Below are 12,560 nucleotides of genomic sequence, written 5' to 3' on the forward strand. Positions count from 1 at the left end.
ATATATATATATATATATATCATTGCATACTTTGGATCACCTTTTTTTTACATGCATATTTTACATATACATTGTGATGTCGAGTATATTATATTTTCTTGAAAATGTTATGATATTGTGGAATGTGTGTATACACGAAATGTTTGCTACTATGATTTAGATTGATTGAGATATGATACCTTGTGCAAGAGGATAGGCTAATGAGCTTTCATTTAAATGTGTTAGTGGTGTAAACATGATACCTGTTGAGAGTTATAAGGGGTGAATATGATATGATATGAGTACTGATGGGCTGGTGGTGATGACTCCCATGTATTATGCCACCTAGTTGACTATAATGACAGTTTTTCTTGACATGATATAATATAATATTGTATAAATTTTTTGATGTTATTGGTACAAAAATAACATCAAATATGATTTATTAGATCACCTAGCTTGTATAATATATGTGTGATGATATGTTTTATTCTATTGCTACTATTATAATTTGATACTAAATTGTGGGCACCTTTTTATAATATAAATATTCATGTTCAATGACCTACAGTTTACTTGTTTAGCATACATAATATAATTATAATACAATCATACATATTGTTCTATTTTCATATATTAATTTCAATGGTAGTTTTTGTGTAACTTATTGAGTTGTTCGCTTACTCTTATGGCTTTTACATGTTTTCAAGAAAGGGTAAGAATCCAGTGGGTGAAGTGCTAGTACTTGCTGATATATGTATATTTTATATATGTATTTTATGATGATGATGAATCTATATGTTTTGTTAGGATTATTATAAGATCATGATCAATGTATATAAATGTTTTAGATGTAAATAGTATTGATGTATATAAGAAAAATGAAATAATGATGATCTTTAACTTTATTTTTATATTATTATCGGTGACTTATTTGTTTTGTGTAATGAAAATTAGAAGAAAAAAAACTACTTTCAAATAAATTTTGGATTAAATAATCTGTTGTGCACTTGACTTTATATAATCTATTGCCGTATTTGAGTTGTATAAGGTCGATTTTTGACAGATATTCTCCTCACTTTATCATACCTCATTAACCACCTACCATCCAAAACCACCACCTCAAAATGCCCTTAAGAACTACTTCACCATCATCCCTCATCTTATGATTACCTCAAAATCTTCAAGTGCCTTTACTATTCATTTAGGTCGAATATTGTGCCCGTGCATCCGCAGCCACATATATCATCTGGCTCTGATGTCTAATGGCTGACTTCGATATTCCCCAACCTCACCCGACCATCCTCTAGTGTGGTAACACCTCTTCTATAGTGCTCTTCTACAACCAAGTGTTCCACGCCAAAACCAAACATATTGAGGTTAATTGTCACTTCATATGTGACTGTGTTCAACAAAATTACATCATCGTTCATCACTTTACCACTCAAGATCAGCTAATCCATATATTCACGAAGGCTCTCTCCAATTCACGATTTCAGCAACTCAATGTCAAGCTGATGCTTCCAACCGAAACCATCAACTTAAGAGGGGATGTAACAGCCTCTACTCGACTAATCTATATACATATGTTACTATATACTGTACCCACAGTACAAAAAAGTGCTCCACAGAAAAAAGGATTGATGAAAAAGTTGCTTCTTTCTTTTTTGTCATCTTCTTCTCCTACCTAAAATATTCTACAATTTGTCCTCATTTTTCTCCTCCAGTGGCTAGTATTGTCTTACATCGAGACAATCTATCAATAATCAGAAGGAGATTTTTCCATAAATAATTCATATTACTTCGAACCTTTTATTTATTTACTTATCTATTACTCATCCTCAAAGTATTTTAAACTGTTCTTTTAATATCAAAAAATTTAATATTTTTTGTATTTTTTTATTTTTATTAATTAATTTTTTGCTTTAAGAAAAAATTATATTGACGCATAGTCATAACTCCTTAAGAAATTGTGATTCTAGTTTTTTTTTTTTTTTTTAAATGTAATTTGATGCACTACTACTCTTCCTATAATAATAAAGAAAGCTCTAAATGATTGCAGATGAATGGACAGTCCAAATAATATACATAAGTGAGAAGCATTTACGTACATATCACACAATTTAAATCTGATCTATTTACATATCTAACCTCATAAGTACTTTCATATTTATATTTATAACACTTAAAATTTAAAAATTACATAACATCATTATTATTAACTTTTTAAATTTAAAATACATATTTCCATACATAAATTTATAACAACAAAATGTTATAAGTAAAAATATCAAATTTTAGGTGTCAGATATATAAATACATTAGAATTTATGCTGCATGTATATATGTAAATTTCCTTCCATATATATATATATATATATATATATTATATATATATGCTTATCTCAAAGCACAATAAATATTTAATTGGTTTGGTACAACTTCCAACCAAGACATATGCAATGGCTGGGCAGGATTATGTTTCTTTCTTTGACCTTTGGAAATCATATTTGTATTTTTGATGCATAGATTAACGTATTTATACATTATCTGATTTTCTTCCTTTATCTGGTCATCACCTAAAACTGCTATAATAATGGGCAGGTTTTGACTTAAGATCGTTAGTAGCGTCAACTAGCATGCAAACAGTATATGATCTCCCACAGCTAGAACAAATAAAAAATAATAATTAAAATTGGGAAATTTACACACATACCACACGGTTCTTATGTATTTACATATCTATCATCTAAATTTCACATATTTACATTTTTAAATTCATGCTTGAAAATATTTCTCTTATTTTTTAAAATTAAAAAGTAGATCATAGTAGATTAAAGATTTAAGTATTGTGCATATAAATATAAGATTTTAGGTCTTAGGTATGCGATGTATGGTATGTATGTAAATGCTACATCAAAATTTTATGTGCAATATCAATATTTATTGAAAATATATGCCTAAATTTTAATTTGTAGTTTATAATTTTGTTTAATAAGGTCGCTAAAACAACAATATCTTTAGCCGTAACTGTACTAAGTCACATTTTCAAAAACCATGTGATTGCTGTTTGTTTGACGAAAGGTTTTAATCATTATTTTAACGAAAGAAAGATTTAAAAAAAAAAATTTATTCATGAATTTTCTTAACCCGCAGCCTAAAAAATAGCTGGTTTTAAAACATTTCTAAATAAAATGTAGATTAAATGATTAACAATAATTATGTCTAGTTAAATGTTATTTTACTAGTCTAATTCCTTATTTTAATAATCATGTTACTCACTGTTAAGTTTGGTGTATATCTTATTTTTTGTATTGTTTTGAATTATGTTTTTTGTTTATCAAGTATTAAATATATTTATACGACAGTTTTGTTACAAACAACATTATTGCACAATGACATGATGGTTATTTGTCAAAAAACAGTTGCAAAATAGTTATTTTCCAATAGCACAAATCAAACAACCATTTTGATTATTCTCAGCAACTGTTTATCAGTAGATTCTTGATGCAGCTGTTTATCAACAACTTATTAATAAGCTGCAGTTGCCCCAAACAAACCCTAATTATTGTACACCACTGTTCCGCAACTCGTTGGTCATCATCGCTGCCGCTAGTCTACAATTATAGCCGCTGACTCACCTGTCGTTACCAATGTACAAATGCAAGAGTGCCCATTCCTTGTACTGATAAAAATACTTTCAATACCAACAGAGTCCAACAAAAGAAAAAAAAATAAGTTAATGTATTCCAAAATATAGGTGGCGGCATAAGATTATCACAAACAAATATGCTAAATAATGTCTACAATTAGGGGTTGCAAATGAACTGAGGTAAGCTGAGTGAGACTTTGCCTGAGCAAGAGCTCATTTGTCAAACTCTGTTGTAGTCACCATGCTCAGTTTATTTAAGACTATGGATGTGATGAAATGGTTTTTAAGCTCATTTTGTTAGCTAACCGAATGGCTCTTATCAAGTTGAATAATCAATAACAGTATCAAACAACTTAATTGATAAGCCTTAAATAGCCTATTTAGTGAGCTAAAAAATGTTTTCCGGAAAAAATGTAGCTGGATTTTATAAACAAGAACAATCTAATATCGAAAAAAATAAGATTGCAACATAATCAAATATTATATAAATCTATAATCAAATCGTAAATTTTGTAGCTTCTCCTCTTCTTCTCCAGCTTTTTCCGGCTGGTACTGACATTGTAAGTTTAGTTATCTGCAAAAGTCATACGTTGATATGAATGCCAACGACTAAATAAACAAACATGAGGATTAATCAATAGTATTAGGTACGTAAGCCATCTGTTCCATCCATTCTTTTTAACTAAAAAAACTCTCTATATATAACACCATCAAATTCTGCATCAATTAACAGCAATAGAAATGGCTTCCATTTTCCACCTTTCTTCAATCTTCATATTACTGCTCATCTTCCTTAGCAGCTCCTCAGCACAGCTCTCCACAGACTACTATTCGAAAACTTGTCCAAATCTGTTCAGCACGATTAAGCCGGTGGTTGAGGAAGCAATATCGAAGGAGAAACGCATGGGAGCTTCGCTTCTCCGTCTCCTCTTCCATGACTGCTTTGTTCAGGTTCATGCCCATGGGGCATTTACATACACACATACCACCCAACTTTCTTTGTAGTAGTGGCGCTGCATGTTGAAATGATATTAATGTTGTTGCAGGGCTGTGATGCGTCGCTGCTTTTGGACGATAATGGAGGTTTCAGAGGAGAGAAGAAGGCGAAGCCGAACAAGAATTCAGCGAGGGGGTTTGAGGTTATTGATAAGATTAAGAGTGCGGTGGAGAGAGCTTGCCCTGGAGTTGTTTCTTGTGCTGATATCCTGGTTATTACTGCAAGAGACTCAGTCAGCACTGTAAGTATTTCCATCAAAATTTACATACATACACTCGATTCTAATAAATTTACATATCTAATTCCTACTAATTATTTATTTATTTATATTTATACCGTTCAATTCTTATAATCACATCAAAAATATTATTATTTTAATTTTTACATATAAGATGCAGACTTTTATGTACAGAAAATGTGACTTAAAAATTGAAGTTTATATGGCAGCTACGGAAAAATAGAGAAATGATTGGTATGTATACAAATCTTCATTTTTTTATTAAGGAGTACCCTACGTCCCTTCTTCTTCTTAATGTGCAATAACATTGAAATTTGGGTACAAAACAAATATAATGTATAGTCCCCACCAACCATATTATATAGGATAATTATGTAGTCATAATATGAAATATTGATCTTTATAAATTAACCATTCATTTAATTTTTATAACTACATAATCGATATGATGTATCTATGCATGTCACGATCAACTTATTAAAAATTTGATAAAAATAAAAAGTAGGGGCTGGGATCTTACTTTGATATTTGAGTAAAAATTTGAAAAATGGATGAAAGGGAATAGTTGATTTATAAATAGTAAGTTTCAGGTGGTCTATTTAATTGCAATTACAACTATTATATATTCATTATTTTTGAAATTAGCAGCGGTTAAACCATAAATACCATCACACTTAAAATCACTATAAAATTCATCACGGCTAAAAGCCATTGCAGCACTATTCATTGTGACGAAAGTAGTAGGATTTTTACCACTGCAATAATCTATATATATAAAGTGCTGCGAAAACATTTTCTTTAGTAATGTTAATTAAATAATAAATATTAGAATAAAATTAAATATATTGAGCAAATGCTTCGGATGTTGCTGAGGTGCAGCTTGGAGGGCCAAACTGGAGAGTCAAGTTGGGGAGGAGAGATTCAAGGACTGCAAGCTTTAGCGGAGCTAATAATAATATTCCCCCACCCACATCCAGCCTTACTAACCTCATCTCCAAGTTCGCGGCTCAGGGGCTTTCTACCAGAGATATGGTCGCCCTATCTGGTCTGCCATTTTCCATCTCTCTCTACATCTCTCTTTCTCTCTCCAAACTACTAAACCTAATTCTTGTAAACCAGGGGCTCACACAATTGGAGCAGCACGATGCACCAGCTTCAGGAAGAGGATTTACAACGAGAACAATATTGATTCTTCATTTGCAGCAGCGAGAAAATCCAGCTGCCCTCGAAGCTCCGGAGACAACAATCTTTCACCATTAGATCTCCAGACTCCAACAAGTTTTGACAACAACTACTACAAGAATCTGATCAATCTAAGGGGGCTTCTTCACTCCGACCAACAACTCTTCAGTAATGGTTCTACAAGCTCTCAAGTTCAGTTCTATGCCCGAAACTATGACTCCTTCGAGAGTGACTTTGTTGCGGCTATTACAAACATGGCAAATATAAAACCACTGGTTGGTTCTCAAGGAGAGATAAGAAAGAATTGCAGGAAGATTAATTAGTAAATTAGACATCGTTGGTAGACTATTATGACAAAAACATCGTACGTACACGAGTGTTTGTGACATGGATTTTAGTTAGTTATGTGCGTGTCCTTTAATTGTATTCTGCCATCCTTTTTAATTTATTCTGTGTGGGGCTTGTGTTTTATTGAGTTTGAAAAATAATATAACACTCGTTTTAATTATAACACATTTGTTCTAAAGTGGGCTATCTTCTTTCATGGGCTTTTATTTAGAATTAATATAGAAGTAGGCTTTGCTTTGGACTGAGCTTCCAAGCGCCATCTTAAAATATGGCTTAACTCGGAGGAATATCGATCCATGCATTGCACTTTTAGGGAATATGCATGTTGCCTTCTTACTTTGATGATTTGTTAATTGTGTTTGGGTATTTGAATGGTTCACAATGCTACTTAATGATTCTATTAACATCATTTCTTAATTATAAGAAGAAAATATTTTTATAAAATTTATAAGGCTACAAAATAAAGCTGAAGTGAGGACTCATGGCGATATTAATATATATGAACCATTTTATAATTATTATTATTATTATTTATTTATTTATTTGACATCTATCACCTACTATATCATTAGAGAATAAAAATTATATTTCTAGTGTTCTTTAAATTATTAAATGTATTTTGAGATTAGTGCAATACTTTCTTCATTTGCAACACTAATCATGATACGTTGCTAGAAAAAAAGATATTGATTCACATGAATCTCAACGCATTTAGACCAAAAGCTTCAAAAATAAAATTAATTTAGAAACGGTTACACTTCAGTTTATGATCAAATTAAATGTCTCAAGGAGAAGATCAAACAAACAAATAGAAAATAATCTGATCTGAGTCAAACTGAGCTCAAATCAAGAACTAAAAGCATAAAAAAAAAAACTTTAAAAAAAATTTAAGGGAATGGATATCCAAATATGACAAGTTTATATTCAAATCAGCCATCTCGACAAGATGAATCTAATGAGCCTAATTTTAATTAATTATGAATTTAAAAACTCATAAAACTAAATTTGATCGAGGAAATCACTATAGGTCGTTCGAGGGAATGATTCAGATTCATGCAGTACTTATGGAGGATGAGATTGCCTAAATAGATCCCCTCATGATAGGGGACTGGAACCTAGACACAAACCTAACAACATCATCAAAAGTGATTTAAAACAAGCACCACAAGTGTAATTAGAAACTTTGAAGCATTAATTTAATGGTTCAACGATCTCCAAATTTGTATGCTCGCAATCAAATTAAATAATTGAATGAGACAAATTCAATGAGATCAACATCATTTAATTATGAGGTTCTTAAGATATTTAAGGGAGGCGCAGAAAATTGAGAGCTAAGTTAACTCTATTGAAAAAACTTAAGGAATGATCGTCACCGGCCACAGCTAATAGTTGTTGTGGTCCAACTATTGTCCAGTGAATATTATAACCTCGCTCTTATTTTCCCTAATGTTGTCTCATAACTATAACTTAAATAATTTTACTATTTATAATTTTTTGTTGTAATAATAGAAAGATATTCATATTTATGTAGCCCCATCTTCTCAAGTTAGAGAGAAATTAGAATTATTTACTTTAAGTATATAGTAAAATATTCTGGTTAAGTCGAGTCACATGATTTTTTTTCTTTTTGAGTTTTCATATAAAATTATGATGCATTTTATCACTTATTTGTGTGTGTGTTTTCGTTCTTCATGTAGCGTTATGATATTAATCTCTTACTCCATGCCCAAAGTTGAATTTTCAGGTACACAACTTGGGAAAGACACTATAAATAACCAAGGGAAAAATCATAGAAATTGAACTAATTAAAACTATCCTATTAGAGTCTGCCATATGTTATAAATAAGGCCCTTCAACTTTCTCATACATGGGAAAATCGTTAATGTGTTATGCAAAATTCATTCAATTATAAAAGCTGGAGGATTTTAGGGCATTTGAATCTCCATCAACATATTATTTGCGATAATTTTTTTCATTTCTTTTTTGAGATGAAGAGTCAAGTGGCCAAGAAGCCCAATTAATTTGGGTGTTGATATCATGCTTTAGCCCTATCAAAGACCACGGATATCAACATGACTGCAGTTGATAGAGTCGGAGAGTGTTAAAGTTTGTGTTGATAATTTTCATCAGTCAAATTAGTGGCAACATATGTCAATGTCATGCATCGTCTTATAGGTGAGGGCATACATTGATGACGTGCATCGATTTTATTGTTGTTGTGTAGTTAGCATCGGTATTGGTTTCATTTGCTTGTAATAGCCTTATTAGTGATGGCATACGTTAATGATTTGCATTGAACTTCAGAGTGTGATGGTGTTTGTCAACAATATGCATTCACCTTATAGAAGATCATGGACAATGAAAGCGACGAGCATTTACTGTTCAAAGGCCGTTGGAGAGATGTAGTAGTAGAGGTTTAGCCAAGACCTCTCACTGCTCCTAATTTAGCTTATGATATCATAACTAAACCTCTATAAAAACTAGCACTATATATATTCCTAACCGCAGCTTTTTTTTTTTTTTTTCTTAGTGACAAAATTATTAAGACTATATTAAAATGTACAATCATATTAAAAAAATTAAATAAAATTGGGCAAAATTTCACCCTATGCATTCGTCTTGATATAAATTTTCATGACTTTTTTTTGAATGGCTAAGACTATTCAAATTCGAAGGTTAGAGACTCAAAATGAGTCTTTTATTAATTTTTAGCTAAAAAAATTTACAATATATTTTTCAAGCACTCTAATAGATACTAAAATCAGAGAGATTTTATTCTAAATCCAGAAATTTTTTTATTAATTTAGTTTAATAAAAGTTGGACAAGTGCTTCCCTCATCTTGAAATCAATATACATAATTGGCTCTGAATCAGCCAAACAAACGTTACACAACTTGACTCATGACTCGAATTTGGCTCTAACTCGGGAGAGACTCCAAATTATCATCATTAATTTCAAAGATAAATAAACTCTAATTATATAAAATATAATGTTCTCTTATTTTACACTATATAAATTGCAATCAACAAAGATAACCGTATTGATTGGACTTACAAAATCAAATTAATGGACAATTAGTTAATATATGAGCAATAGTACGGCTATAAAATGAATCTAATTTTGATGATGATTGTATGAATAAACAAAGGTTTGTAAGTTTTTATTCAATTTTTTCATGCTAAATATGTCAAAATTGTTGCCAATGCACGCCATTTTACTTATTTTGGAAATGTTGAGAGAAATATGTAAAATATTTATATACATACCATTGAATTACTTTGTATTTGTGCACTAAAACATCTTTTTTTTTTACATATATGTCATCTTACCTATGCATGAAGGTGTATTTCACATTTTAAAAATTAAAATATTGATATGTTTGAAATGATATGAAAGATTTGAGTGGTAAAAATATAAAATTTAAGTATAGTTATTAGATATGTAAATGCATAGAAATTGAAGGGTGTATACCTGAATGTCCCTTAAAACAAAAGAAAAGGCTGTCATTTTCTCTCATTTTTATTCTCTAATATGCTCTAATGCGCTCTCATTTTAAATTAAATCCTAAATTAAAATATTATTTATTGAATCAATAAAAATAATTATATTTAATCATTATTATTATGTTATTTAAATTATATTAAAATAATTTAATATTTCTTAAGTCATTGGTCCAACTTCGAATCCAACCCAGATTGAAATATTAATTAAAATTTGAAATTCTCTTTTCTGATTAGCCATACGATCTGACTGTTTAGGATTGAGCTCCGACATATTAGTCTTAAATTTAGCGCCTTTCACAAGTGCTTGGCCTACCCCCTAAGACTCCTTAAGTTGACCGAATTGGTTTTAATTAACATTTTGTACTCTAGCTAACACCTTACAGAACACATTAGCACACATTAGCTTAAGAGCTAATTTAGCTAATAAAAATGACTTAAACGCTAAACGATTTAATCAACTTAGCAATTAAACAATTGTTAATGGTCCCATAATAGTTTAAGTGTCCCATTTACTTTTTTCTTTGAACCAATTAGGTTAATTTACTTAACTCGGTCTCCAAAGAGCAAAATCAAATCAACTTTAGCTACATGGCCTAAAATAGAACCAATTAATTAAGTTTAGGGGCGCATTTACATGCATGCCGCCCAATTCCTATGTATTTATATATCTAACACCTAATTAATTTGACTGTTTATATTTATACCGATCAAATAAATCTTTCATGTATCACCAAAAATATTATTATTTTAATTTTTAAAAGGTTAAGTACATCTTTTCTATCATAGATGAGATAACATGCATGTAAGAAATTAAACTTTAGGCGTTACTTGTTAGATATGATTAAGGTGATCCTTACGAGATGGATGAGATTGATTTTCTAATATTTCTTCTTAGTAAGCATTGATTTGGCCCCATTAGCGGGACCAACAACCAATAGCATGTTGTCACCATAAACTATTTCTTCTAGAGAATCTCTTAATTGTTCTAGAATAACTTAAAAGAGATGCTTTCTATGTAATATATATATCCAGAAATTTTCAAAATTCTATTATGTATGATGGAATGATCAAAGATTTGATCTTTTCTAACTCTGTATGTGACTCCCTAGAGACTCAGGAAATAAAGAGAATATTTATACGAAGAAGTTCAGCAACAAGAAGAAGGATTTGTTGATCTCACATATGCCAATAATGGTATGAATGTAAATGTCCTTAAGTTTAATTCTAAGATGTGATTAAGACTGAGTTAATCATCTCTCCACGTAAACTGCATATATAATTAATAAAAAAAAGTGTTTAATCAACTGCTATCGAAAGTATTCTGCATAAAATAGATATGTAAAATAAGCACCTACCAACTATGACATATTTAATTTTAAAAAGGACAAGAATATTAAGGTTTTGGTGCCTTCTAAACCATTTTATTAGCATAATAATCAATAAAAAAAGAAGTTTTCAATCAACAACTATTCATTAAGAAGCAGAAAACCATACTGATGGTAACATACAGATCACAACTGCAGCAGACATCTTTCCACATTATTCCACTCTCACTTGACTTCTTAATTATTAATTAATACTAATTATTCCAAAAACTAAATTAAGATGTAGCAGAGGCGCTGACCCGAAACCTGTTAACACTAATCCGATGACCCGTGGCCCAACCCATGGCCGACAATATACATCAGCGCCTTCTTGAGCGCCAGCCGGTCGCCGAAACACAGCGTTGAAGTTGGCGACATCCGAGCCTCATAGTTCTCCTCCTCCTCCCACGACGAACGGCCGGACGACGATGACGACGAAACCGACGGCGGTCTCTGCGCAGGGTGAGGCTTACGGAGGGAGAGTCTGGGAAGGACGGCGTGGATGAGTTTGCGCTGCCTGGGAGATTTCTTGACGGAGTTTGGGGATGAGTTGAAGTAGTAGGAAGGAGGAGGGGCGAGTGGGGGGGGAGGAGCGGCGGCTGCGGTGTGCTTGGGGGTGCCGGGCTGGGATTCCCATAGGAAGGGAACGGAGCCGGGTGCCACGCCGTAGTAGACGCGGAAGGATGGATTGCTTGCGGAGATTTCTTTTGATAGAAGGCGTGAGAAGAATTTGTGGTCGTTGATCATCTCTTGTCGGCCATCGCTGCTGCTGTTACTGCTGCTGCTGGAGGAGAACATGTCTGGAAAGGAGAAATTAGAGTGAGGGAGAGGGAAGGGTGGGTGAGAGAGTTGTAAGGGGGGGCCTTCGGAATAATATATTGAATGCCGGATTAGTTAGGCTTTAGCTTGCCTTTTCTGGTTGCCCAGCGCTCAGGAATGACTACACTAAACCTAAAAATTTGTATCTCCGTTTATTTCAATATGGACTCGAATTGGGCCAATCAATATTTGAGCAATTAAAGATTTTCAAGTTAAATTTGTTAAATTTATGATTTTAGCGGCACTATAGTTGTTAATGATCTGATTTCAAGTAGACATGGGGTGGTTTGAAATTCGTTAAAAAGAAAATTTAATCGAAAATTTTAGCCCCTAGCTTGTAGCTTAGCTTGTTTATTTGGAGGTGATATTCATTAAATTCAAAATTGTTAGAGTTGAACTTAAATGTTAACAATCATATGTAGAGAGTGGATTAGGCATAGATTTGTAGATTATGGAAAGAAGAATTAAAATCGAATA

At 31.8% G+C, this 12,560-nt stretch overlaps 2 protein-coding genes across 2 annotated transcripts; one reads left to right on the forward strand and one right to left on the reverse strand.

Moving 5' to 3' along the window:
* Window positions 1-4,372: 4,372 nt before the first annotated feature.
* On the forward strand, window positions 4,373-6,514 carry LOC110033925 (peroxidase 4-like). Its single transcript, XM_020738104.1, has 4 exons — window positions 4,373-4,582; window positions 4,678-4,869; window positions 5,746-5,911; window positions 5,986-6,514. The coding sequence occupies exons 1-4, from the start codon at window positions 4,373-4,375 to the stop codon at window positions 6,369-6,371; spliced, it is 954 nt and encodes a 317-aa protein (XP_020593763.1). The 3' UTR covers window positions 6,372-6,514.
* A 4,798-nt stretch (window positions 6,515-11,312) lies between these two features.
* On the reverse strand, window positions 11,313-12,126 carry LOC110033933. Its single transcript, XM_020738111.1, has one exon. The coding sequence runs from the start codon at window positions 12,060-12,062 to the stop codon at window positions 11,541-11,543; it is 522 nt and encodes a 173-aa protein (XP_020593770.1). The 5' UTR covers window positions 12,063-12,126; the 3' UTR covers window positions 11,313-11,540.
* Between the last annotated feature and the right edge of the window lie 434 nt (window positions 12,127-12,560).

This window comes from Phalaenopsis equestris, unplaced genomic scaffold (genome assembly GCF_001263595.1).
Source record: "Phalaenopsis equestris unplaced genomic scaffold, ASM126359v1 Scaffold001309, whole genome shotgun sequence".
Lineage (NCBI taxonomy): Eukaryota > Viridiplantae > Streptophyta > Magnoliopsida > Asparagales > Orchidaceae > Phalaenopsis > Phalaenopsis equestris.